The sequence below is a fragment of the Oryctolagus cuniculus genome, chromosome Y (genome assembly GCF_051225735.1).
Source record: "Oryctolagus cuniculus isolate XC-2025 breed Fujian yellow rabbit chromosome Y, ASM5122573v1, whole genome shotgun sequence".
NCBI classification, from domain to species: domain Eukaryota; kingdom Metazoa; phylum Chordata; class Mammalia; order Lagomorpha; family Leporidae; genus Oryctolagus; species Oryctolagus cuniculus.
The window spans coordinates 6465061-6486547 of NC_142889.1; the positions used below are offsets into that span (position 1 = coordinate 6465061).

The window sequence follows — 21487 nt, forward strand, 5'->3', positions numbered from 1 at the left end:
TTTTTCATCTCTGATTTTATTGATTTGGGTCTTTTCTCTTCTTTTTTTAGTTAGTTGGGCCAATGGGGTGTCAATTTTGTGTATTTTTTCAAAAAACCAGCTCCTCGTCTGGCTGATCTTTTGTAATTTTTCTTGGATTCAATCCTGTGGATTTCTTCTCTGGTTTTAATTATTCCTCTTCTGCTGCATTTGGGTCTGTTTTGCTGCTGTTTTTGCAGATCCTTGAGATCCGTTGAAAGCTCATTTACTTGGTGCCTTTCCAATTTTCCAATTTCTTGATGTAGGCACCTATTGCTATAAACTTTCCTCTCAACACTGCTTTCACTGTGTCCCACAAGTTTTGATATGTTGTGTTGTTATCCTCATTTACTTCCAGAAACTTTTGGAATTCTCTTTTGATTTTTTCTATGACCCAGTGTTCATTCAGGAGCATGTTGTTCAGTCTTCATGTGTTTGCATACTCTCTAGGGATTCCTGAGTTTCTAATTTCCACCTTCATTCCACTGTGGTCTGAGAAACTGCATGGTATGATACTAATTCTTTTGACTTTGCTGCGACTTGCTTTATGGCCTAGTATGTGGTCAATCCTAAAATAGGTTCCATGCACTGCTGAGAAGAATATAAATTCTTTAAAAGTACGATTGAAAGTTCTATAGATTTCTGTAAGATGCATTTGGGCTATTGTTCGATTAAATCTGGTGTTTCCTTGTTGATCTTCTGTCTTGTTGATCTGTCTATTTCTGAGAGTGGAGTGTTGAAGTCCCCGAGTACTATTGTGTTGGCATCTAAGTCCCCCTTTGAGTCCCTTAATATTTCTTTTAATAAACCAGTGCTGTGCATACAAAGACTGTTGGTTTTTTGTGCATTGATTTTGTGTCCTACTACTTTGCCAAATTTTTCTATGAGTTCCAATATTCTCCTAGTGGAGTTCTTTGGATCCCCTAAGTAAAGAATCATATCACCTGCAAAGAGGGATAGTTTGACTTCTTCCTTCCCAGTTTGTATCCCTTTAATTTCCTTTTCTTGCCTAATGGCTCTGGCCAAAACTTCCAGAACTATATTGAATAGCAATGGTGAAAGAAGACATTCCTGTCTGTACCAGATCTCAGTGGAAATGCTTCCAACATTTTCCTATTCAATACGATGCTGGACGTGAGTTTATCATAAATTGCCTTGATTGTGTTGAGGAATATTCCTTATAAACCCAATTTGCTTAGAGTTTTCATCATGAAATGGTGTTGTATTTTATCAAATGCGTTCTCTTCATCTGTTGAGATAATCAAATAGTTTTTATTCTGCAGTCTGTTAATGTGGTGTATCAGAAATATGATTCGTGAATGTTGAACTATCCATGCACACCATGGATGAATCCCATTTCATCTGGTGGATGATCTTTCTGGATTTGTTGTTAAATGTGTTGGCCAGAAATTTCTGAGGATTTTTGGGTCTATGTTCATCAGAGACATTGGTCTATAATTCTCTTTCTCTGCTGCATCTTTTTTATGTTCAGGAATTGGGATAGAACGAATTTGGGAGGATAGCGTCTCTTTCAATTGTTTTGAATAGTTGGAGAAGATTTTGAGTTAGTTCTTCTTTAAATGTCTGGTAGATTTCAGCAGTGAATCCATCCGCTCCTGGGCTTTTTTTGTTGGGAGGGCCATTATTACTGATTCAATTTCTTACTTGTTTAATGGTCTGTTTATGTTTTCTGTTTATTCATGGTTCAGTTTAGGTAGGTTGTATGCACCCAGCAATCTATCCATTTCTGCTATATTTCCCAGTTTGTTGGCAACAACTCTTCCTAATAGTTTCTGATGGCTATTTGTTTCAGTGGTGTCTCTTGTTACATTCCCGCTTTCATCTCTAATTTTTGAAAAGATTTTGTTTATTTATTTGAGATGTAGAATTACAGACAGTGAGTGGGAGAGACAGAGAGAAAGGTCTTCCTTCTGTTGATTCACTCCCCAAGTGGCCACAATGGCTGGAGCTGCACTTATCCGAATCTGAAGCCAAGAGCCAGGTGCTTCTTCCCAGTCTCCCATGTGGGTGCAGAGCCCAAGGACTTGGGCCTTCTTCTCCTACTTTCCCATGCCATAGCAGAGAGCTGGATTGGAAGAGAAGCATCCAGGACTACAACCAGCACCCATATGGCATGCTGGTGCCACAGGTCAAGGATTAAGCTACTGCACCATGGTGCTGGCCCCATCTCTAAGGCACCTTTTGCTATTTACTTTCTCTGTAACACTGCTTTTGCTGTATCCCATAAGTTTTGATATGTTGTGTTCTTACCATCATTTGCCTCGAGAAAGTTTTTTATTTCTCTTTTGGTTTCTTCTATGACCCACAGTTCATTCAGGAGCATGTTGTTCAGTCTCAATGTGTCTGCATATGCTCTAGAGATTCCTGAGTTGTTGATTTCCAGCTTCACCCATTGTGGTGTGAAAAGATGCATGCTACGATTTTGATTCTTTTGAAGTTGATGAGACTTTCTTTATGACCTAGTATGTCAGTCCTAGAGATGGTCAATCCCATTATGGTCAATCCAACAGAAAGTTTTATGTACTGCTGAGAAGAATGTGTATTCTCTGTAGGATGAAAAGTTCTATGGATATCTATTAGATCCATTTGGGCTATAGTGTTGATTAAATCTGCTGTTTCCTTGTTGATTTTCAGTCCAGTTGATCTGCCCATTGCTGATAGTGGAGTATTGATGTCCCCCAATACTATTGTATTAGAGTCTAGTCTTGCTGTAAGCCCCTTAAGATGTCTTTTATATAGCCCAGTGACCTGTAATTAGGTACATATACATTTATAATAGTTGCATCTTCCTGTTGAATTGATCCCTTAATCACTATATAGTACGCTCTTTGTCTCTCTTAACAGTTTTTGTCTTAAAGTCTGATTTTTTGATATTAAGATGGCTAAACCAGCTCTTTTTTGGTTTCTATTGGCATGGAACATCTTTTTAAAATCTTTCACTTCCAGTCTGCAATCACCTTTGTTAGAAAGATGTGTTTCTTATAAGCAGCAAATAATGGGTTTTATTTTTTAATGAATTCAGCCAGTCTGTGTCTTTTAACTGGAGACATGAGGCAAATTTCATTCAAAGTCACTATTGATAAGTAGTGTCTTTGCCCTGCATTTTTTCCAAAGATATTTCTAATACATGCATTGAACTTACTGTGATCTTTTACTGAGAGACTTTCTTCCTTTACATTCTTTCGTACTGATGGCCGTGTTTCTGTGTTTCTGTGCGTAATACATCTTTAAGCATCTTTTGCCTGGCTGGATGAGTGGTAACAAATTCTTTCAATTTCTGTTTGCTATGAAAGGTCTTTATTTCACCTTCATTCACAAATCAGAGCTTTGCAGGGTATAATATTCTGGGATGGCAGGTTTTTTCTCTTAGGACGTGGGCTGTATTTCACTACTCCCTCCTAGGCTGTAGGGTTTCTATGAGTCCAATTAAAGATCTTCTGAGAGTTATCTGGTATTTCATTCTTGCTCATTTTAGAAACTTTTTCTTTATGTTTCACTGTGGTGAGTTTGATTACAGTGTGTCCTGGCGAGGATCATTTCTGGTCATGTCTATTTGGAGTTCTGGAGCTTCCTGTACTTGGACGTGTCTTTCTCCAAACCTGGGAAGTTCTCTGCTAGTATCTCACTAAAAAGGCCTTCTAACTCTTTCTCTCTCCCATGCCTTCAGGAAATCCTAGAACTCAAATGTTGGGTTTTTAATAGTACCCTATAGAATCTCAACATTATTTTTTAGATTTCTAATTTCCTCTTCTTCTCTTTGGTTTGACTGTATACTTTCCTGTGCTCTGTCTTCTAAGTCTGAGATTCTGTCTTCTGCCTCACTGATTCTGTTTTTAAGAATCTCAACTGCATTTTTATTTGTTCTATTGAATTCTTCTTTTCCTTTCAATTTCTCTTCAATATCTCAATTTCATATTCTATTGAATTCTGCATTTCATTTTGTTCCTACTTAAGATTTCATTTTCATGAGAGAATTTTTTCATGTCATGCATGGATTTCAGTAGTTCGTGTGTTTGCTTCTGATTACTTCTAAGTATTCTTATCATCAATATCTGAGTTCCATTTCTTGCATTTCTTCAATCTCATCATCTTCATAATCCTTAATTGAAGTGTCATGTTCTTTTGGGACCATCATGTTGCTTCCTTATTCTTGTTTCTTGGGTCATTTCTTTCGTTGTTTGGCATTTATGGAGATGCTCATTGGTTTCTTCCTTTTTTCTGCTATTGCTGCTTTTTTCATTGTATTATGACTCTGTAGATAAGTGGTCTGTCTGCTTACCGTGAATCTCTAGAGGCTTGTGGTGGGTGAGGCCAGAGATCTCTGTTCAGTTTTCCAGGTTTAAGGGTGTGCCTAAGGTGACACACCCAGGTTTGGCATGGTAAATTCCTCTCTCTCTCTCTCTCTCTCTCTCTCTCTCTCTCTCTCTCTCTCTCTCTCCTTTGGCAATGAGTGCCTGAGTGCTAGCCCCAGTGGTATAATATTCGTCTGCTCTGTCTCAAGGACCACAGAAAGGATCTGTGCAGTCCTCAGTGTAAGTTCAGATTCCCCTGCAGTGTCTCTCACCAGGTAGCCGAAGCCACCCAAGCTTGTGGTGTCTCCTGCCAAGACTATTCGCATTTCAGCCATAATGTGAGTTCTCCCACACATCCTGTTTTTTTTCACAGTCCCATTTCATACACTCTCCACATTCACTGCTTTTAGTCTCCTGTTATTATTCCCCACCAGAGTCAGGTTTTTCTCTCTGGCTGATTGCCAGGCGCAGCCCCATGCTGGTGCAGCTGTTATGTATGTCCAAAATGGCACCTGCTCTATCAGCTTGTACATCTTTGTAAGGTGATTGGAGAGAGAGAGAATGGGGTCTGTACTGGCCCTTTTATATTTTCTCTCTCCTCTATTTAGGCTAGTGCGCTTTCCCCCATGGGGCTTCACGCCTCATTTCTTCTGGCTCTTCCTACTGCTTTTCCACCAGAGTCTTGGGCAACTGCAGTCTCATCTCACCTCTCCTTCCTTGCTGGTGTTCAGGCTCTCGGCTATTCAAGCCCCAAGCTGTGAGCATTCACTCCCTCCTCGTAGGTCCTTCATGTCCTGCTAATTATGGAAGTTTCCTCTGCCATTTTTTCCATAACTCTTCCCGGAGACTATTCAAGTATTCCATTCTTTTTTTATGGCTGAGTAGTAGTCCATAGTGTATATATACCACATTTTCTTTTTAAGTCATCAGGTAATGGGCATCTGGGTTGATTCCATCTCTTAGCTATTGTGAATTAAGCTGCAATAAAGTTGGGAGTACAGATAACCTTTCTATATGCTGATATCACCCTATTTTGGTAGATTCCCAGGAGTGGGACTAAAGGATTTGTCACACCTTTCCCTTCCTCTTTTTCTTCCTCTGCTCCCCCCACCACACACTTCGTCTGGTTTATTGAGGTCCTTGGTGCCTAAACAGACCCTTCTCAACCCCTTGCAATGCAAACGGAAAAACAGATAAGCCTCACAGGGCAGCTATGAAACTGATAAGCAGTAATTCTTGGAGACTACAAAGAGCCCCCTACCCTTCTGCCAGCTGCCTCCTACACACCCTGCACCCTGTGGCAAATTCCCTGCTAACCAGGTAAAACCTGTGTTCCAAATGCACCCAGAGAACAGTCTTTTCACAAGAACAGATTGTCCCCAACCTCTTTGCTTCTAATAAAGAAACCCGTCGCTGTTGAGGTCAGTCTCCAATTCCTTTTTTCATCTCTCCTTTCTGGAGGCATGAAAGGCCAGAACCCCGAGCTATTCCATACCTCCTAACATTTGGTGGCCCATACAGAGAATGGGTCTTTGTGTGTCTTAACCTCCCCCTCCCTACTTTCCTTCTTTTTGTGGCAACTGGGGTGGGGACCATGAAGTGGCCATTGAGCATCCAGCTCTCCATGGTAACTGGCACATCCCCCCAGTCACATAATGGCCCCAAATTCACCCCCACCCCCAGGTTCACAAGTCATTGGGGGTTTACAATATCCCTTAGAAATTTCGTATTCCCTTATAGGCCTCAATCATCTTTAAAACAAACTCTCATCAAACTTTCCATCAAACTCAGTTTAGATTGGACAAAACTACTCTTAGCCCTCGTAAAGCTTAGAGCTCTGCCACAGAAACCCCTACAATTCAGTCTCCTTGAAGTCATGTTTGGAAGAACCAGAACCATTCTGAGGCTCGAGATCTCACCTCCCCCCTTGCCTCCAACTTGCCCTCTCCCTTCCTTTCAGGTCCCAGATCATCTCTATGGCAACATATTAACCAGGCCCCACAGGCTCTGCTATTCAGACCATACCTATTTAACCTGTTCCAAAATTTCTTACAAAACCACATCAAAGCTGCCTCTAGAAACAAAGTTAAGACCATGATGCTACTCCACCACCTCACTCATGGATGCCAGCCCCTTGCCTCAACACTTGAGGAGAATTCCAGGCTCTAGAGGCAAACCCCAGCACTCGCAATGCCCCTGCTCAGCAGCAAGTAGCCATATGGAATCAAAGTCCCTTTTCCTTTTTGCCTCTTGGGGCTGGAATAAAGAACTTATTGCACCTTTCCCTTCCTCCCTTTCTTCCTCCTCACCTCTCCACCCCACTTCCTCTGTTTTATCGAGATTCTTTATGCCTAACCAGACCCTTCTCAACCCCTTGCAATGCAAATGAAAACACAGATAAGCTTCACAGGGCAGCTATGAAACTGATAAGGGAGAAATTCTTGGAAACTTTCAACAGCCCCTTCTCTTCCACCAGCTGCCTTCTTCACACACCCCACTCTGTGGCAAATTCTCTGCTAACCCAATAAAACCCGAGTTCCAAATATGCCCAGGGTGCAGTCTCTTCACAAGAACAGACTGTCACCAACCTCTTTGCTTCCAATAAAGCAAACTGTCTCCATTGAGGTCAGTCTCCCACTCCTTTTTCCTTCTCTCCTTTCTGGGGGTATGAAAGGTCAGAACCCCAAACTGTTCCAGACCTAACAGGGATGGCTTCGTCATATAGTAGAACTATTTTCAGCTTTCTGGGGAGTCTCCATACTGTCTTAGACAAAGGTAGTACTAGTTTTTATTCCTACTGGCAGTGGATTAGCAAACCTTTTTCCTCACAGCCCAGCCAGCATTTATTTGTCTTTGTCATTCTAACTGGAGTCTGGTTTTATTTGCATTTTGCTGATATCTAGTAATCCTGAGCATTTCTGTGTTTGTGTTTCTGCTTGGCATGTGAATTGTATCCTTTGGAAAATGCCAATTCATGTTCTTTGCTCATTTCTCACTGGATTGTTTGCTTTATTGTTGTTGAATTTCTTGAATTTTTTATAGATTCTGTATATTAATTGCTTATCAGTTTGCAATTTCTCTCATTTTTCAGTTGCCTCTGCACTTTGTTGAGTGTTTCCTTTGTAGTATAGAAGATTCTTAGCTTGATATACTCTACTTACCCTATTTTTCTTTTGATTGCTTGTGTTTCTAGGGTATTGTCCAAAAAGTCTTTACCTATGCCAACATCTTGCAGAGTTTTCCCAATGTTCTCCTCTAGTAATTTGATGGAATCAGGTAAGATTTGTGTCCTTCATCCATTTTGAAAATCCAGGACTGAGACATTTAATCTGAGTCCCGGGAAGCACTCAGTCAACTCCCTTGATCATTGAAAGGCTGCAGAGGAAAACAGTCACTTGCAGCCCATGAAGAGATGGAAATTGCAATTGTGGCAGCCATTTGGGCACTGAGCTCTGATTTATTCAAAGTTTAGATAGAGTGATTACTCAAATGCGTTAGGGTCTTCAAATGAGGCCATCATGGATTAGGGTAGCCCTAAACCTAGTGGCAGTGCCGTTAAAAAAGACAAAGAGGAGACATAAAACAGACGAGATGTCATATGAGATAAATGTGGAGACTAGTCACCCGGCCACAAGTGAAGGATTCCTGGAGCCACCAAGAGCTGAAAAATCCAAGAGCAGAAAGGATCTTCCCATGGACCCTCCCGAGGGACTATATCCCTGAACACACCTTGACCTCATAGTTCTGCTCTCCTGAGCAGGAGAGGGAATTTATTTCTTTTGCTTTTTGTCACTCAAGTTGGAGCAATTATTTAAGGCATCCCTTGGAGACTGGTACACATACTGACTACTTCTCTTTAACCCTGGAGCATTGTAAATCCCTTGTGACCAAATGGTACTCTGCATTCTATTACAAGCAAGAGCCCTTCAATTTCTACCACTTACTGATGCCTCTATGGTTATTCATATGCAAGTAAATATCCTTATACTTTATCATCTGTGGCTTGTTAAATCACTCTGGAGCCTGTATTGCCCATATTATTCCCACAGAGGCTCTTGAAATTGGCTCCTGTGTCCCTATTTCCTGCCCCCAACCATAATCTTTATATTGTAGCCCAGCAAGAAGTCCCAAATTCATAGTAGTTCCTGGCCTAACCTTGGAATCAGCTGCTACTCTGACCCTCAATTTAATATTTTCCCAGTGAAACTGAATGACTCTTCTGGTAGAGATTCAGCAAGGGAGTGTGTCTTCTGATTTCGGTTCCTTTTCTTCATAAGTTACCAGAATTCAACTGTGGGGCCTCTAACATGGTGACCTTGTTTAATCCCACTCACCTCCCAAAGATCCCATGTCTACATACCACAGTTGGATTACATTTCAATCATCTCAAGAGTTCCCAATCGGAATGAAATTTCAATTCATGAATTAGAGAATGTGAAAAAGAGAAATGCCAGATTACTTTCAGAGAGTCTGCAATTAGACTCATAGCTGACTTCTCATCAGAATCCCTACAGGCTAAAAGAGACTGGCAAGACATAATGCAAGTCTTAAGAGAAAAAAAAAACTGTCAACTGTATCCTGCAAAGCTCTCATTTATGAGTGAAAATGAAATAAAGACCTTCCAGAACAAATAGAAATTAAAAGAATTTGTCACCACTTGTCCAGTCTTCAAAGATGCTTAAGTATGCGCTATACACAGACACAGAGAGTCATCATTATGAAAGAAAGTAAAGAAAGAAAATCCTCCTAAAATTACAAAAGAAATAAAAGTAAGCAATAGGAATCTTTATAGGAAAAGGACAGGGCCAAGGTGTTACTAATCCAGTCACCTTAATGTAAATGGCCTCAACTCACCAGTTAAAAAGATACAGGCTCAAGCTGGCACTGTGGCACAGCGGGTTAACGCCCTGGCCTGAAGCGTGGCATCCCCCGTGGGTGCCGGTTCTAGCCCAGGCTGCTCCTCTTCCAATCCAGCTTTCTGCTGTGGCCTGGAATAGCAACTCTGTGGTGACGTATGGCGTAGGATGTGATTTCACATGCTTATTTTCCCATCTCTTTTCTAGTGAGGTGCTTGACCCATTTTTGCATTGAGCTCTTTCATTTTGGTGGTAAATTCCAAGAGCTCTTTGTATATTTTGCATACAACCTTCATCCAAATGTGTTTTGCAAATGCCTTTTCCAAGTCTGTGGCTTGTGTTCTCATTTCTTCAACAATTTCTCTGGTAGAATTGGAGTGGTTAATTTGAATGAAATGGAGCTTAGGTGTGGTATCTTGGGTGTCCTACCAAAAGGATCATTGCCAAACCCATTGGTGAGATCTATAAGATTAGAAATAGAAGACACCAGCAGGAGAGTTCTAGATGAATCAGGAAGTTCTTCTGGTCCTTGCTTCTATCCTTAGCTTTGAATCTGACCCCTGTCTTCACCTCAGCCCAGGACCCCTAGGGATGTCACTGCTTATGTCTCACTCAGCCTTCTTCAAGACAAAATCTCCACCTCCATGACAGGTCCCCCTATCTGTCACATGGGTGAGAAGCCAATGAGAAAAAGCAATGGGGGATGCACAGGTGATTTTAAGAAAATGTTTTTCAGCCTGAGTTGTTCAACATCCCATGAAAATGACAACTACTTGCTTTTACACAATCACCATTCCTTGCAATGAATATCTTTCTCTCTTGTGATATTTTCTCCCCAAGAACTTTCCATGTACTCTCGTTGAATGAAATCCTGAGCTCCTTGTGTTCAATGAAGGCTGTCCTTGCCAAAAGTTGTTCTAGGTCATCAACGCTGACATTTAGGACAAAATGTGTCTCTGTAGTGGGACCATCCTGGGCAGCATAGGGTGTTAAGCAACCATCCTGGGCTCCACCTACCAGATATTGGAAGTTTCCCTTCATCTAGCATGACACCAAAAATGTTTCCAGGGATTCCCAAGTGTTCCCAGTGGGTAGAATATCTAAGTTTGAAACCCATTGTATGGATAGAAATATCAAAGATAGATAACTACATAATTTGTTGGTAGACTGATGAAAAATGATAAGTAGATTGTGGAGAGAGATGATTGGTATATCAGATGATAAAGAGTTGAATGACAGGTAAATGGCAGATAGAGAGATGATTGATGGGTAATTGGTAGAAAGGGATGGAGGGATGAATAGGTGGTAAAATAATTAGAAAACTTATTGTTAATTAACTAATGATAGATGATTGACAAGTAGTAAAGAGACAGATGATTGATAAATAATTAATAGATGATAGGAGATGTGTGATTGTCAGCTAGGTAAATAGTGGATAGAGATGAGTAAATCATAGATGATAGGCAAATATATTAGTAAGTAGGGAAATTATTGGTGGGTAGTTCATAGATGATAGGAAGGCAGATAGGTACATAGACAGATGCATATATAGGATGTCTACTTATGTATATACCTATCTGCATGCAGTGTTGTTACCCAACCACAAGGTTATGTTCTGAGCACATTTAAGGGAGGCCAAACTGGGATTTTTTGTAGGTGAAATGTATCCAATGAAGCTTCAACTTCCTATATTTTCAACTAATAATGGCTTTAACCAGGGTGTAACCCCATCATAAATTGCAGAGCATCTGTATCTCTCTCCCTCCCTCCCTCCCTCCCTCCCTCCCTCCCTCCCTCCCTCCCTCCCTCCCTCCCTCTCTCCCACTGAGTTTATGAACCCATTGGCCAATTCCTCATCTCTTTCTATCACAATATCATCTTCTGAATGTTGCATCTTGTCTGCCAGGTTCTTCTTACCTTTGTTGTAGCACACCCATGGTTTCTCTAATCTCATCCTCTTTATGTGTTCCACTGGTGAAATTTTTCCTTCATTTTCTGGTGCTTTTACTCTGTGGGACTGTCATGACAAATGTTTACCCACCCTAGCTGGCTTGTGCAGTAGAAATGTGTTCCCTCACAACTCTGGAGACCGAAAAAATGAGATCAAGGAGTTCTCAGGTTGCAACTATCTGGAGACTCTGAGGGACTATTTCCACATCTCTCTCTAGCTTCTTGTGTGTGTGTTTTTTTTTCTTTTCTGGAAACCACTAGCATTCTTTGGCTGATAGAAGCATCCACCCACTCCCATCTGCTATTATCCTTCCATGGCATTCTCACCTGTACCCAAATTTCCTCTTCTGATAAGGAGACCAAACAAGTTGTATTAGGGATTGGCCCAACTCCAAATGATCTCATTCTATCTTATCAATCTGCAAAAATACTATTTCCAATTAAGTTTTTATCCTAAGGTATTGGGGGCTAGGTTTTGCATGCACAAGTTTTGAAGAAGACACAATTCAGCCACAGCAAGAGGAGTTTCTCTTATATTTGTGAGTTTCCATAGTGGGTGAGGAAATCAAACACAGCTTCCTCTTCTGGGTTGGGTTGCACTGTCAGGCACTTCTCTGTCCTCTTAATCTATGGGCAAACGAAGGACTCACACATGTACAAAAAGAGAGATCACAGTTTCTGTGGGTTCCAGACTCAGTTGCACTTGTCCAGAATGCCTGGTATAATTATGTAAGGATGTTCATGCTTCTTCTGGCTATCATAGGACAAGTGTCCCCAGAAATGTCACTTAAAACTGGTGGGCCCAGAGCTGACACTGGACACCTCACCCTCAGGTGCATTAAGGGACAACATTAGTTGATCAGAAGGAAGGTCTTGGGAGTTCCCTATCATGCTGGTGGGTAGGTAAGGGGAATCTGAGGAAGATCCAGCCGTGATGCATGCTTACATCTAAGACAGTTCTCCCAACTAGATGTTGAAGATGAAGGATCTGGAAATCTCTCTAAAGATCTCTTAGGAATATTCTCTTTGACAACTGAAGTGACTGATATATTCCACAAAGGAGATTTCGATGTCCTAATCCTTAGTGTATATGCAAGGCAACTTATTTGCAAACAGCTTCTTTGAAGACTTAATTGACTGGATAATCTTTATATGAGGTCATCCAGGGTTTGGGTGGTCCTTAAGACCCATGATAGTGTCCTAAGAGAAAGGAGACATGGACACAGAGGAGAACCCACATGAAGTAAGTCAGAGACTGGAGTGATGAAGTCATGAGCAAAGGATGCCTGAAACCACCAGGCACTGGAAGAATCACCAAAGATCTTCTGGATCCTGCGGTAGGAGAGAAACCTGAGACAACTGATGCCCTAATATGGCAGATGAGGAAACTGAGGGTCAAGAAAGGTGGACCCAGGCCCCACCCTTAGCTGGGAGCAGCACAGTCCTCTGGCCCATATCATGCAGTTGCCCAGGGCTTCTTGAATTGGCTGTGAGCTCCATTCAGCTCAGCCAGTCATGCTGAGTCCCTGAATAACTTCTGGGGGACATTAGCCACCCGAGTGTGAGAAATGTATGGCTGGGCCCAGTTCCCCTTTAAAGATGCTCCAGAGCGCAGATGTTTTGCCTCAACATAACCAAAACCATCATCTCTCCAAGTTCCTTCTCCCAGCTCATCTCTACCACAGTGACACTTGGTGTACCCTGGACACACATAACAGCATGCCAGTAACAGGGTAATCCAAATCCCAGGAAACCAGCCTAGGAGACAAGGGCTGGCTCCTGCCTCCTGGGTCCTTCTCATTACCCAGCTATGTGGCAGCTCCCAGGACATAACTCAGGACCCACAGAATGTGGCTTGTTGTGAGAAGACCATGATCATCAACCAATTTCAGTTGCCAGGATACAACTGCTGCTGCTTGGTGTCTTGTCCTCATTTGACTTCTGCGAGTTCAACAGCAATGAAGACCAAAAGGAATACTACTTCAATCTTCAGCTTCATGGAGGGTTTTCTAGAATTGAGTGTTAAGACATGAAAAGCTTTATTTGTAATATCTAAGATACAGAACAACCAAAGCATGCAGGTATGCATATGTAAGTGCAATGTGTTCCATCCCTGCAGTGAAATAGTATACACCGACACACTACTGTGTGGGCATATTTGAAAACATGATGTTCAGTGAAAGATGTCAGACACAAAAGGTCCCTTACTGTGTGATCCCTTTGATAGGAAATGTCCAGAACAGGTAAATCTACAAAGACAGGGCTAGTGATTGGCAGGGACTGGGGAAAAGAAGGTGACTTCCCATGGCAGTGGAATCCCTTTTTGGGGAGGTCGAGAGTTCTCTGTAACCAGACAGAAGGGACAGTTACATGGCATGCCTGGTGTACTAAATGCCTTGAATTGTTCTTTATTTTTGTTTGAGATTTATTTATTCAGGGTCATGTGGAAAAGCTGTCATGAAGAGCTAAATTGCCTACTTGCTGTGATCACCAAGGCCCAAGAAAGAGCCCCAGATGTCACCAGGAATGTGACAGAAGAGCAGAAGCTCAGGCTGGAACAGTTCATGCAGAACCTGAATAGAACAGTCCCCTTTCCAGAAAAAACAGTGAATGATTGCCTCGACCTTCCCCAGAATTTGTCTGAGATGTAATGGGTCCAAGTGCTGAGGCCAGAAGTGGAGAGTTCTATGTGTACAGGTATCTATGCTAGAGAGAGTACCAATAACACGACTACATGGATGCCATGGCTGAGAAGCAAAGACTACTAGATGCAGTTTCAGGCGAGCGTGGAAGAGGATATCATCGCTGCCACGGAGCAGATAACAAAGCATTGGACAAAGCTCCAGAAGTTAAAAGGGTAAGAAATTATTGGCAAAGAAGATGAAAATTTAGCAGAAAAAATCTAAAAGAATGAGCTAGTCGGGCCCAGAAGCTGCAGTCTAGTTGTGTGAGGAGGCTTCTGGAACAAAAGATGAGAAAGAAGATGAGCCAAGCTTCATCATGGGATGATGACAATGTAGCTATCTTGGACGGCTTATTCCTGACTAGAGTTCAGAAAATCCAAGTGAGCAGGGATAGGAGGCCTTCCTCTCAGCCTCTCTCCTGAAGACTCACGGGTTGGGGAGCACTGGAAGCACTGCTCTGCCCCCAGCCTTCATGGGCTTACAGCCTCTGGGACGAGAACTATCTCTGGGATACTCAGGCACTACCTCACAGAGTTGATCTATATTCCTGTAGAAAGGAGAAAGCACCTAACTTGTTGCTGGCAAGTTTTTCACATGTGAACAGCAATGACATTGAGGCTGATATGCATGAAGGGAGCACTTATTTGGTAAAGAATAGAAAACCTTAAAAAATTAAATGCCAGCACATGAGACACAACTGCAAGAGATGAGCCAGAAGGAGCCAGGAACTGCATGCATCCAGCTCTCCTATGTGGGTGGCAGGGGCCCGAGGACTTTGACCAGTTTCCACTGCTTTCCTGGATGTATTGGCAGGGAGACGGGTCAGGAGCATGAAAAGAGGATTCAACCCTGCACTTAAATGGGATCCTGGTTTAACTTGCTGTGCCACCTAATAGGTTTAAAAACTTGGGATTCTGGCTTTTGTGTGCCCAGAAATGAGATTGACTTCAACAGAGACAGCTTGCTTTATTGAAGCAAAGAGGTGATGAAGGTTTCTGAAGAGACGATGTATAGCGTGCATGTAGGGCCAAGCTTTTATCTGGTCTGGTTGCTGAGGGGCTCTCCAGAAGCATTGGAGGCCTTTGGCATATCTAGTTTTGCCAGGCATTTTCTGGGTGGGCAGAGAGAGAGAGAGACTGAAAGTAGATTTCCCGTGAAGGGGACTAGGGAAGGGTGACATTCTTGTGAGCCTTATTGTCCTTTATCCCAGACCCTCAAGGTAAAAAAGGGAAGAGGAACATTGATTCTATCTGGCTACTTACTGCTGAGAAGAGCCATGGGGTTTTTCCTCTAGCACCTCTCCTGGAATTCTCTTTGGGTTTTGAGAGAAGGTGGTGGACTAGCATCATGGTCTTAACCTGATCTTGAGAGATGGCTTTGATGTGATTCTGTAAGAAACTTTGGAACAAATTAAATAGGCATGGTGTGAATAGCAGGGCTATAGGGATGACTGTGACAGACCTGGTAAGAGGAGCTAACCATGCCCACTTCCCATGGGAGACAGCAGAAAAGCATCCTGCCCAAAAGAGATACAAGTGTTAAGAAAGTTTTCACCACAAGTGCAGCCAGTATGGGTTGGTGAAGATTAGAGCCAGGACTACGCAGACACTAGCAAGAGGTGACAATGCATTACAAAATGGAGTACAAACAGAAAGTTAAAAAGGGTATCTGTGTGGGTGTGAGGTTTCATACATCACTCCAGAGTCAGCAACCTGTGATGAGATCAGAGGTAGACTGGTGGAGTCTAGTACCGATGACTCTCCTGTTTTTGGTCGAAGTTTGGGATATAAAGTGAGAGTGAAGAAGTCAGTCTGGTCTGGAGTGAAGCAGATGAACACTCTTCAGAGCTAGAGATTGATGATGACCTGTTGTCAGAGGTAATCAAATGAGCTTTGGAGTGATGTCATCTAGAGATCTTCCCGGAGGACTGGGAGGAAGGTGTAGAGTTGGCTAAAGGTGTTCACCTGCAGTCCTGGAAGTCACATCATAAAGGAAGTGTGACCCTTTTCAGGGAAGGCACTCTGTTGATTCTGATTTTCTAGCTGGCCTGGGAACAGAGCTGTCCTGAATAGGTCAGTATAGAATAAGCAGGATCTCTAAAAGGAAATTGTCAGTTTTGCATGTAATGTTACTAACCTCAGGCTGCCTTCCCTGATGGCAGTGGTTACTTTGAAGGCTGGGCAGAGAGAAGGGCTTTGTCAGCTTAGGGAGGGCCAACAGGGTCTGCAGCAATCCCGGATTCCTTCAATCCTAGGGGCAGTTCCGTTTTCAGTGGCCCAGCTCCTGGTAGAGCCAAAAGGCCTCTTTAGATGCTGGTTTTTGTTTGGACTGCCTACTGTCCAAATCCTGGGCTTTCCACATTGACTGGCCCTTGTTGGGTCTCCTTGATGGGAGATCACTGTGTAAAGCAGTTATTAATTGGCCTGCCACCTAACCCTACATTGATCCTGCTGTCTAGATCACCCCTCTTCCTCTTGGTCTCTATTAAGCAGACCACAGAAGTGTTATGGGCTGTTAACCAAAATTTAACGTTTCAGGTTCTTGCCATTTACTTAGAGATGAATTCCAAGCACTGGCTCAAGCAAGACATGCAGCGTGGTGAGGTTTAGGATGTATCCGTAAAGTGAGAAGAATACACAGGAACATGAGGTCTTTATAAAGGGGGAGTGGGCCAGAAAGGGTAAATAGAGATTTCCGTATCAGTTGTTTCCAGGGGTCAGACCAGAGTCTGCAAGTGAGAGGGCATGCAGGCGAGAGAGTGCAAGCGAGAGGGCAGAAAAGAGAAACATGGAACATGGGGCCGGCAGGAGAGGGCTGGGCACAATGCTCACCAGGGCTCTTCTTCACTTCCAATAGGGGAGTGGTTACATAGTCTGGTTGACAAGTGGGTGGCTATAGGGGAGAGTACATGAGGGGTAAGAGGTGTGGCTTGTGAGCCTAATCTTTTCTCCCTGCCCACTCCCATATAATTTCCCTCTCAGAGATTCATGAGCCTTAATCTTATGGGGATGCTAAAGAGCATAGACTCATCATATCTTCTGTATCTACTCCTGTTGATCATGGATGCAGGCCCTGCCTATCCTGGGAGTGGAAATCTCTTCTAAAGAGTTCATTTCATGATCTCAGACACTGCCAATGGCTGCGTCTCCCACATTATCATCATTACTCTCAGAAAGCTAAAAGAAAGCAAGTAGCAACTAGAGTGCACTTTAAGATGGAAATAATACATTTCATAGACTCCCAGATAGTATGTGGAGATAGGCTCCTTATGCAGACTATAAAACCATTTAGCCTGAGCATAGGGATTTTTTAAATAGAAAATTTTATATAGAAAATATAAATTTCAAAAATACAACTTTTCGATTACAGCGGTTCTTCCCCATAACCATCCTCTCACTCACAAACCATCCCATCTACTACTCCCTCTCCCATCCCATTCTTCATTAAGATTCTTTTTAAATTTACTTTATATACAGGAGATCAACTCTATACTGAATAAAGGTTTCAACAGTTTGCAGACACATAGTATAAAGTGTTGTTTGAAGACTAGTTTTACCATTAATCCTCATAGTGCAACCCATTAAAGATAGAGGTTCTACATGGGGAGTAAGTGCACAGTGACTCCTGTTGTTGATTTTTTTTTATCTTTTATTTAATGAATATAAATTTCCAAAGTTTCGTTGTTTCTTACTGCAGTATAGTATTCTAAAGAGTACATATCCCATAATTTCTTTATCCAGTCTACCGTTGATGGGCATTTAGGTTGGTTCCAGGTCTTAGCTATTGTGAATTGAGCTGCAATAAACATTAGGGTGCAGACCGCTTGTTTGTTTGCCAATTTAAATTCCTTTGGGTAAATTCCAAGGAGTGGGATGGCTGCGTTGTATGGTAGGATTATCTTCAGGTTTCTGAGGAATCTCCAGACTGACTTCCATAGTGGCTTAACCAGTTTGCATTCCCACCAACAGTGGGTTAGTGTCCCTTTTCCCCCACATCCTTGCCAGCATCTGTTGTTGGTAGATTTCAGTATGTGAGCCATTCTAGCTGGGGTGAGGTGAAACCTCATTGTGCTTTTGATTTGCATTTCCCTGATTGCTAGTGACCTTGAACATTTTTTCATGTGCCTGTTGGCCATTTGGATTTCCTCTTTTGAAAAATGTCTATTGAGGTCCTTGGCCCATCTCTTAAGTGGGTTGTTGGTTTTGTTTTTGTGGAGTTTCTTGATCTCTTTGTAGATTCTGGTTATTAACCCTTTATCTGTTGCATAGTTTGCAAATAGTTTTTCCCATTCTGTCGGTTGTCTCTTCACTCTCCTGACTGTTTCTTTTGCAGTACAGAAACTTCTCAATCTGAAGTAATCCGAATAGTTGATTTTGGCTTTGACTGCCTGTGCCTCCCGGGTCTTTTCCAGAAACTCTTTGCCTGTGCCAATATCTTGAAGGGTTTCTCCAATGTTCTCTAGTATCTTGATGGTGTCAGGTCATAGATTTAGGTCTTTAATCCATGCTGAGTGGATTTTTGTATAAGGTGAAAGGTAAGGGTCTTGATTCATGCTTCTGCACGTGGAAATCCAGTTTTCCCAGCACCATTTATTGAATAGACTGTCCTTGCTCCAGGAATTAGTTTTAGATCCTTGATCAACTATAAGTTGGCTATAGATGTTTGGATTGATTTCTGGTGTTTCAATTCTGTTCCATTGGTCTATCCATCTGTTTCTGTACCAGTACCATGCTGTTTTGATTACAACTGCCCTGTAGTATGTCCTGAAGTCTGGTATTGTGATGCCTCTGGCTTTGTTTTTGTTGTACAAGATTGCTTTAGCTATTCGAGGTCTCCAGTGTCTGCATATGAATTTCAGCACCATTTCTTCCAGATCCGAGAAGAAGGTCTTTGGTATCTTGATTGGTATCGCATTGAATCTATAAATTGCTTTTGGGAGAATGGACATTTTGATGATGTTGACTCTTCCAATCCATGAGCATGGAAGATTTTTCCATTTCTTGGTATCCTCTTCTATTTCTTTCTTTAAGGTTTTGTAATTTTCATCGTAGAGATCTTTAACGTCCTTGGTTAAGTTTATTCCAAGGTATTTGATTGTTTTTGTAGCTATTGTGAATGGGATTGATCTTAGAAGTCCTTCCTCAGCCATGGCATTGTCTGTGTATACAAAGGCTGTTGATTTTTGTGCATTGATTTTATACCCTGCTACTTTGCCAAACTCTTCTATGAGTTCCAATAGTCTCTTAGTAGAGTTCTTTGGGTCCCCTAAATAAAGAATCATGTCATCTGCAAAGAGGGATAGTTTGAGTTCTTCCTTCCCAATTTGTATCCCTTTAATTTCTTTTTCTTGCCTAATAGCTCTGGCTAGAACCTCCAGTACTATATTGAATAGCAGTGGTGAGAGTGGACATCCCTGTCTGGTACCAGATCTCAGTGGAAATGCTTCCAACTTTTCCCCATTCAATAGGATGCTGGCTGTGGGTTTTTCATAGATTGCTTTGATTGTATTGAGGAATGTTCCTTCCAAACCCAGTTTGCTTAGAGTTTTCATCATGAACGGGTGTTGCATTTTATCAAATGTTTTCTCTGCATCTATTGAGATAATCATATGGTTTTTTTTCTGCAGTCTGTTAATGTGGTGTATCACATTGATTGTCTTGCGCACATTAAACCATCCCTGCATACCAGGGATAAATCCCACTTGGTCTGGGTGGATGATCTTTCTGATGTGTTGTTGCATTCTATTGGCGAGAATTTTATTGAGGAGTTTTGCATCTATGTTCATCAGGGATATTGGTCTGTAATTCTCTTTCAGTGCTGCATCTTTTTCCGGCTTAGGAATTAAGGTGATGCTGGCTTCATAGAAAGAATTTGGGAGGACTCCCTCTTTTTCGAGTGTTCTGAATAGCTTGAGAAGAATTGGAGTTAGTTCTTCTTTAAATGTCTGGTAGAATTCAGCAGTGAATCCGTCTGGTCCTGGGCTTTTCTTTGTTGGGAGGGCCTTTATTACTGTTTCAATTTCTGTCTCAGTTATGGGTCTGTTTAGGTTTTCGATGTCCTCATGGTTCAATGTAGGTAGGTTGCATGTGTCCAGGAATCTATCCATTTCTGATAGGTTTCCGTGTTTGCTGGCATACAAGTCCTTGTAGTAATTTCTGATGATTCTTTTTATTTCTGTGGTGTCTTTTGTTACGTTTCCTTTTTCATCTCTGATTTTATTGATTTGGGTCTTTTCTCTTCTTTTTTTAGTTAGTTGGGCCAGTGGGGTGTCAATTTTGTGTATTTTTTCAAAAAACCAGCGCCTCGTTTGGCTGATTTTTTGTAATGTTTTTCTTGATTCAATCCTGTTGATTTCTTCTCTGATTTTAATTATTTCTCTTCTCCTACTAGATTTGGGTCTGGTTTGCTGTAGGTTTTCTAGATCCTTGAGGTGAATTGAAAGCTCATCTATTTGGTGCCTTTCCAAATTCTTGATGTAGGCACCTATTGATATAAACTTTCCTCTTAACACTGCTTTTGCTGCGTCTCATAAGTTTTGGTATGTTGTGCTGTTATCCTCATTTACTTCCAGAAAGTTTTTGATTTCTCTTTTGATTTCTTGAATGACCCATTGTTCATTCAGGAGCATGTTGTTCAATCTCCATGTGTTTGCGTATGCTCTAGGGATTCCTGAGTTGCTAATTTCCAACTTCATTCCTTTATGGTTTGAGAAACTGCATGGTATGATTCTAATTCTTTTGAATTTGCTGAGACTTGCTTTATGGCCTAGTATGTGGTCAATCCTAGAGAAGGTTCCATGTACTGCTGAGAAGAATGTAAAATCTTTAGCTGTAGGATTGAAAGTTCTGTATATATCTGTTAGATCCATGTGGGCTATAGTGTCGTTTAAATCTATTGTATCCTTGTTGATCTTCTGTCCTATTGATCTGTCTATTTCTGAGAGTGGAGTATTGAAGTCCCCCAGTACTATTGTATTGGGGTCTAAGTCTCCCTTTAAGTCCATTAATAAATCTTTTAGATAAACTGGTGCCCTGTAGTTAGGTGCATATACATTGATAATTGTTATATCTTCTTGTTGTATTGATCCCTTAATCATTATATAGTGCCCCTCTTTGTCTCTCTTAACAGTTTTTGTGGTAAAGTTTATGTTGTCCGATATTAAGGTGGCTACGCCCGCTCTTTTTTCATTTCTGTTGGCATGGTATATCTTTTTCCAGCCTTTCACTTTCAGTCTGTATGGATCTTAGTTGGAAAGATGTGTTTCTTGTAAGCAGCAAATAGATGGGTTTTGTTCCTTAACCCAATCAGCCAATCGGTGTCTTTTAACTGGACAGTTCAGGCCATTCACGTTCAATGTGACTAATGATAAGTGGTAACTTTGCCCTGCCATTTGCCAAAGATAAGTTCTAATATATGCTTTGAATTCCCTGTGATCTTTTGCTGTGAGGTTTCCTTCCTTGGTTTCCTTCCTTTACCTTCTTTCATATTGATGACCGTGTTTCTGTGTTTCTGTGTGTAACACATCTTTAAGCATCTTTTGCAGGGCTGGACGAGTGGCAACAAATTCTTTCAATTTCTGTTTGCTATGAAAAGTCTTTATTTCACCTTCATTCACAAATGAGTGATTTGCAGGATATAATATTCTGGGCTGGCAGTTGTTCTCTCT

At 41.7% G+C, this 21487-nt stretch overlaps 1 protein-coding gene and 1 pseudogene across 1 annotated transcript in view; both read left to right on the forward strand.

The window, feature by feature from the left end:
* The first annotated feature begins 13303 nt into the window (after positions 1-13303).
* LOC149119168 (PRKR-interacting protein 1 pseudogene) lies at positions 13304-14146 on the forward strand (annotated as a pseudogene).
* A 1121-nt stretch (positions 14147-15267) lies between these two features.
* LOC149119169 (RNA-binding motif protein, X chromosome-like) overlaps positions 15268-21487 on the forward strand; it is a 30747-nt gene continuing 24527 nt past the window's right edge. The window contains exons 1-2 of the mRNA XM_089325291.1: positions 15268-15285; positions 16359-16419. Coding sequence (XP_089181417.1) covers positions 15268-15285; positions 16359-16419 — 79 coding nt within the window. The remainder of the gene's footprint in view (positions 15286-16358; positions 16420-21487) is intronic.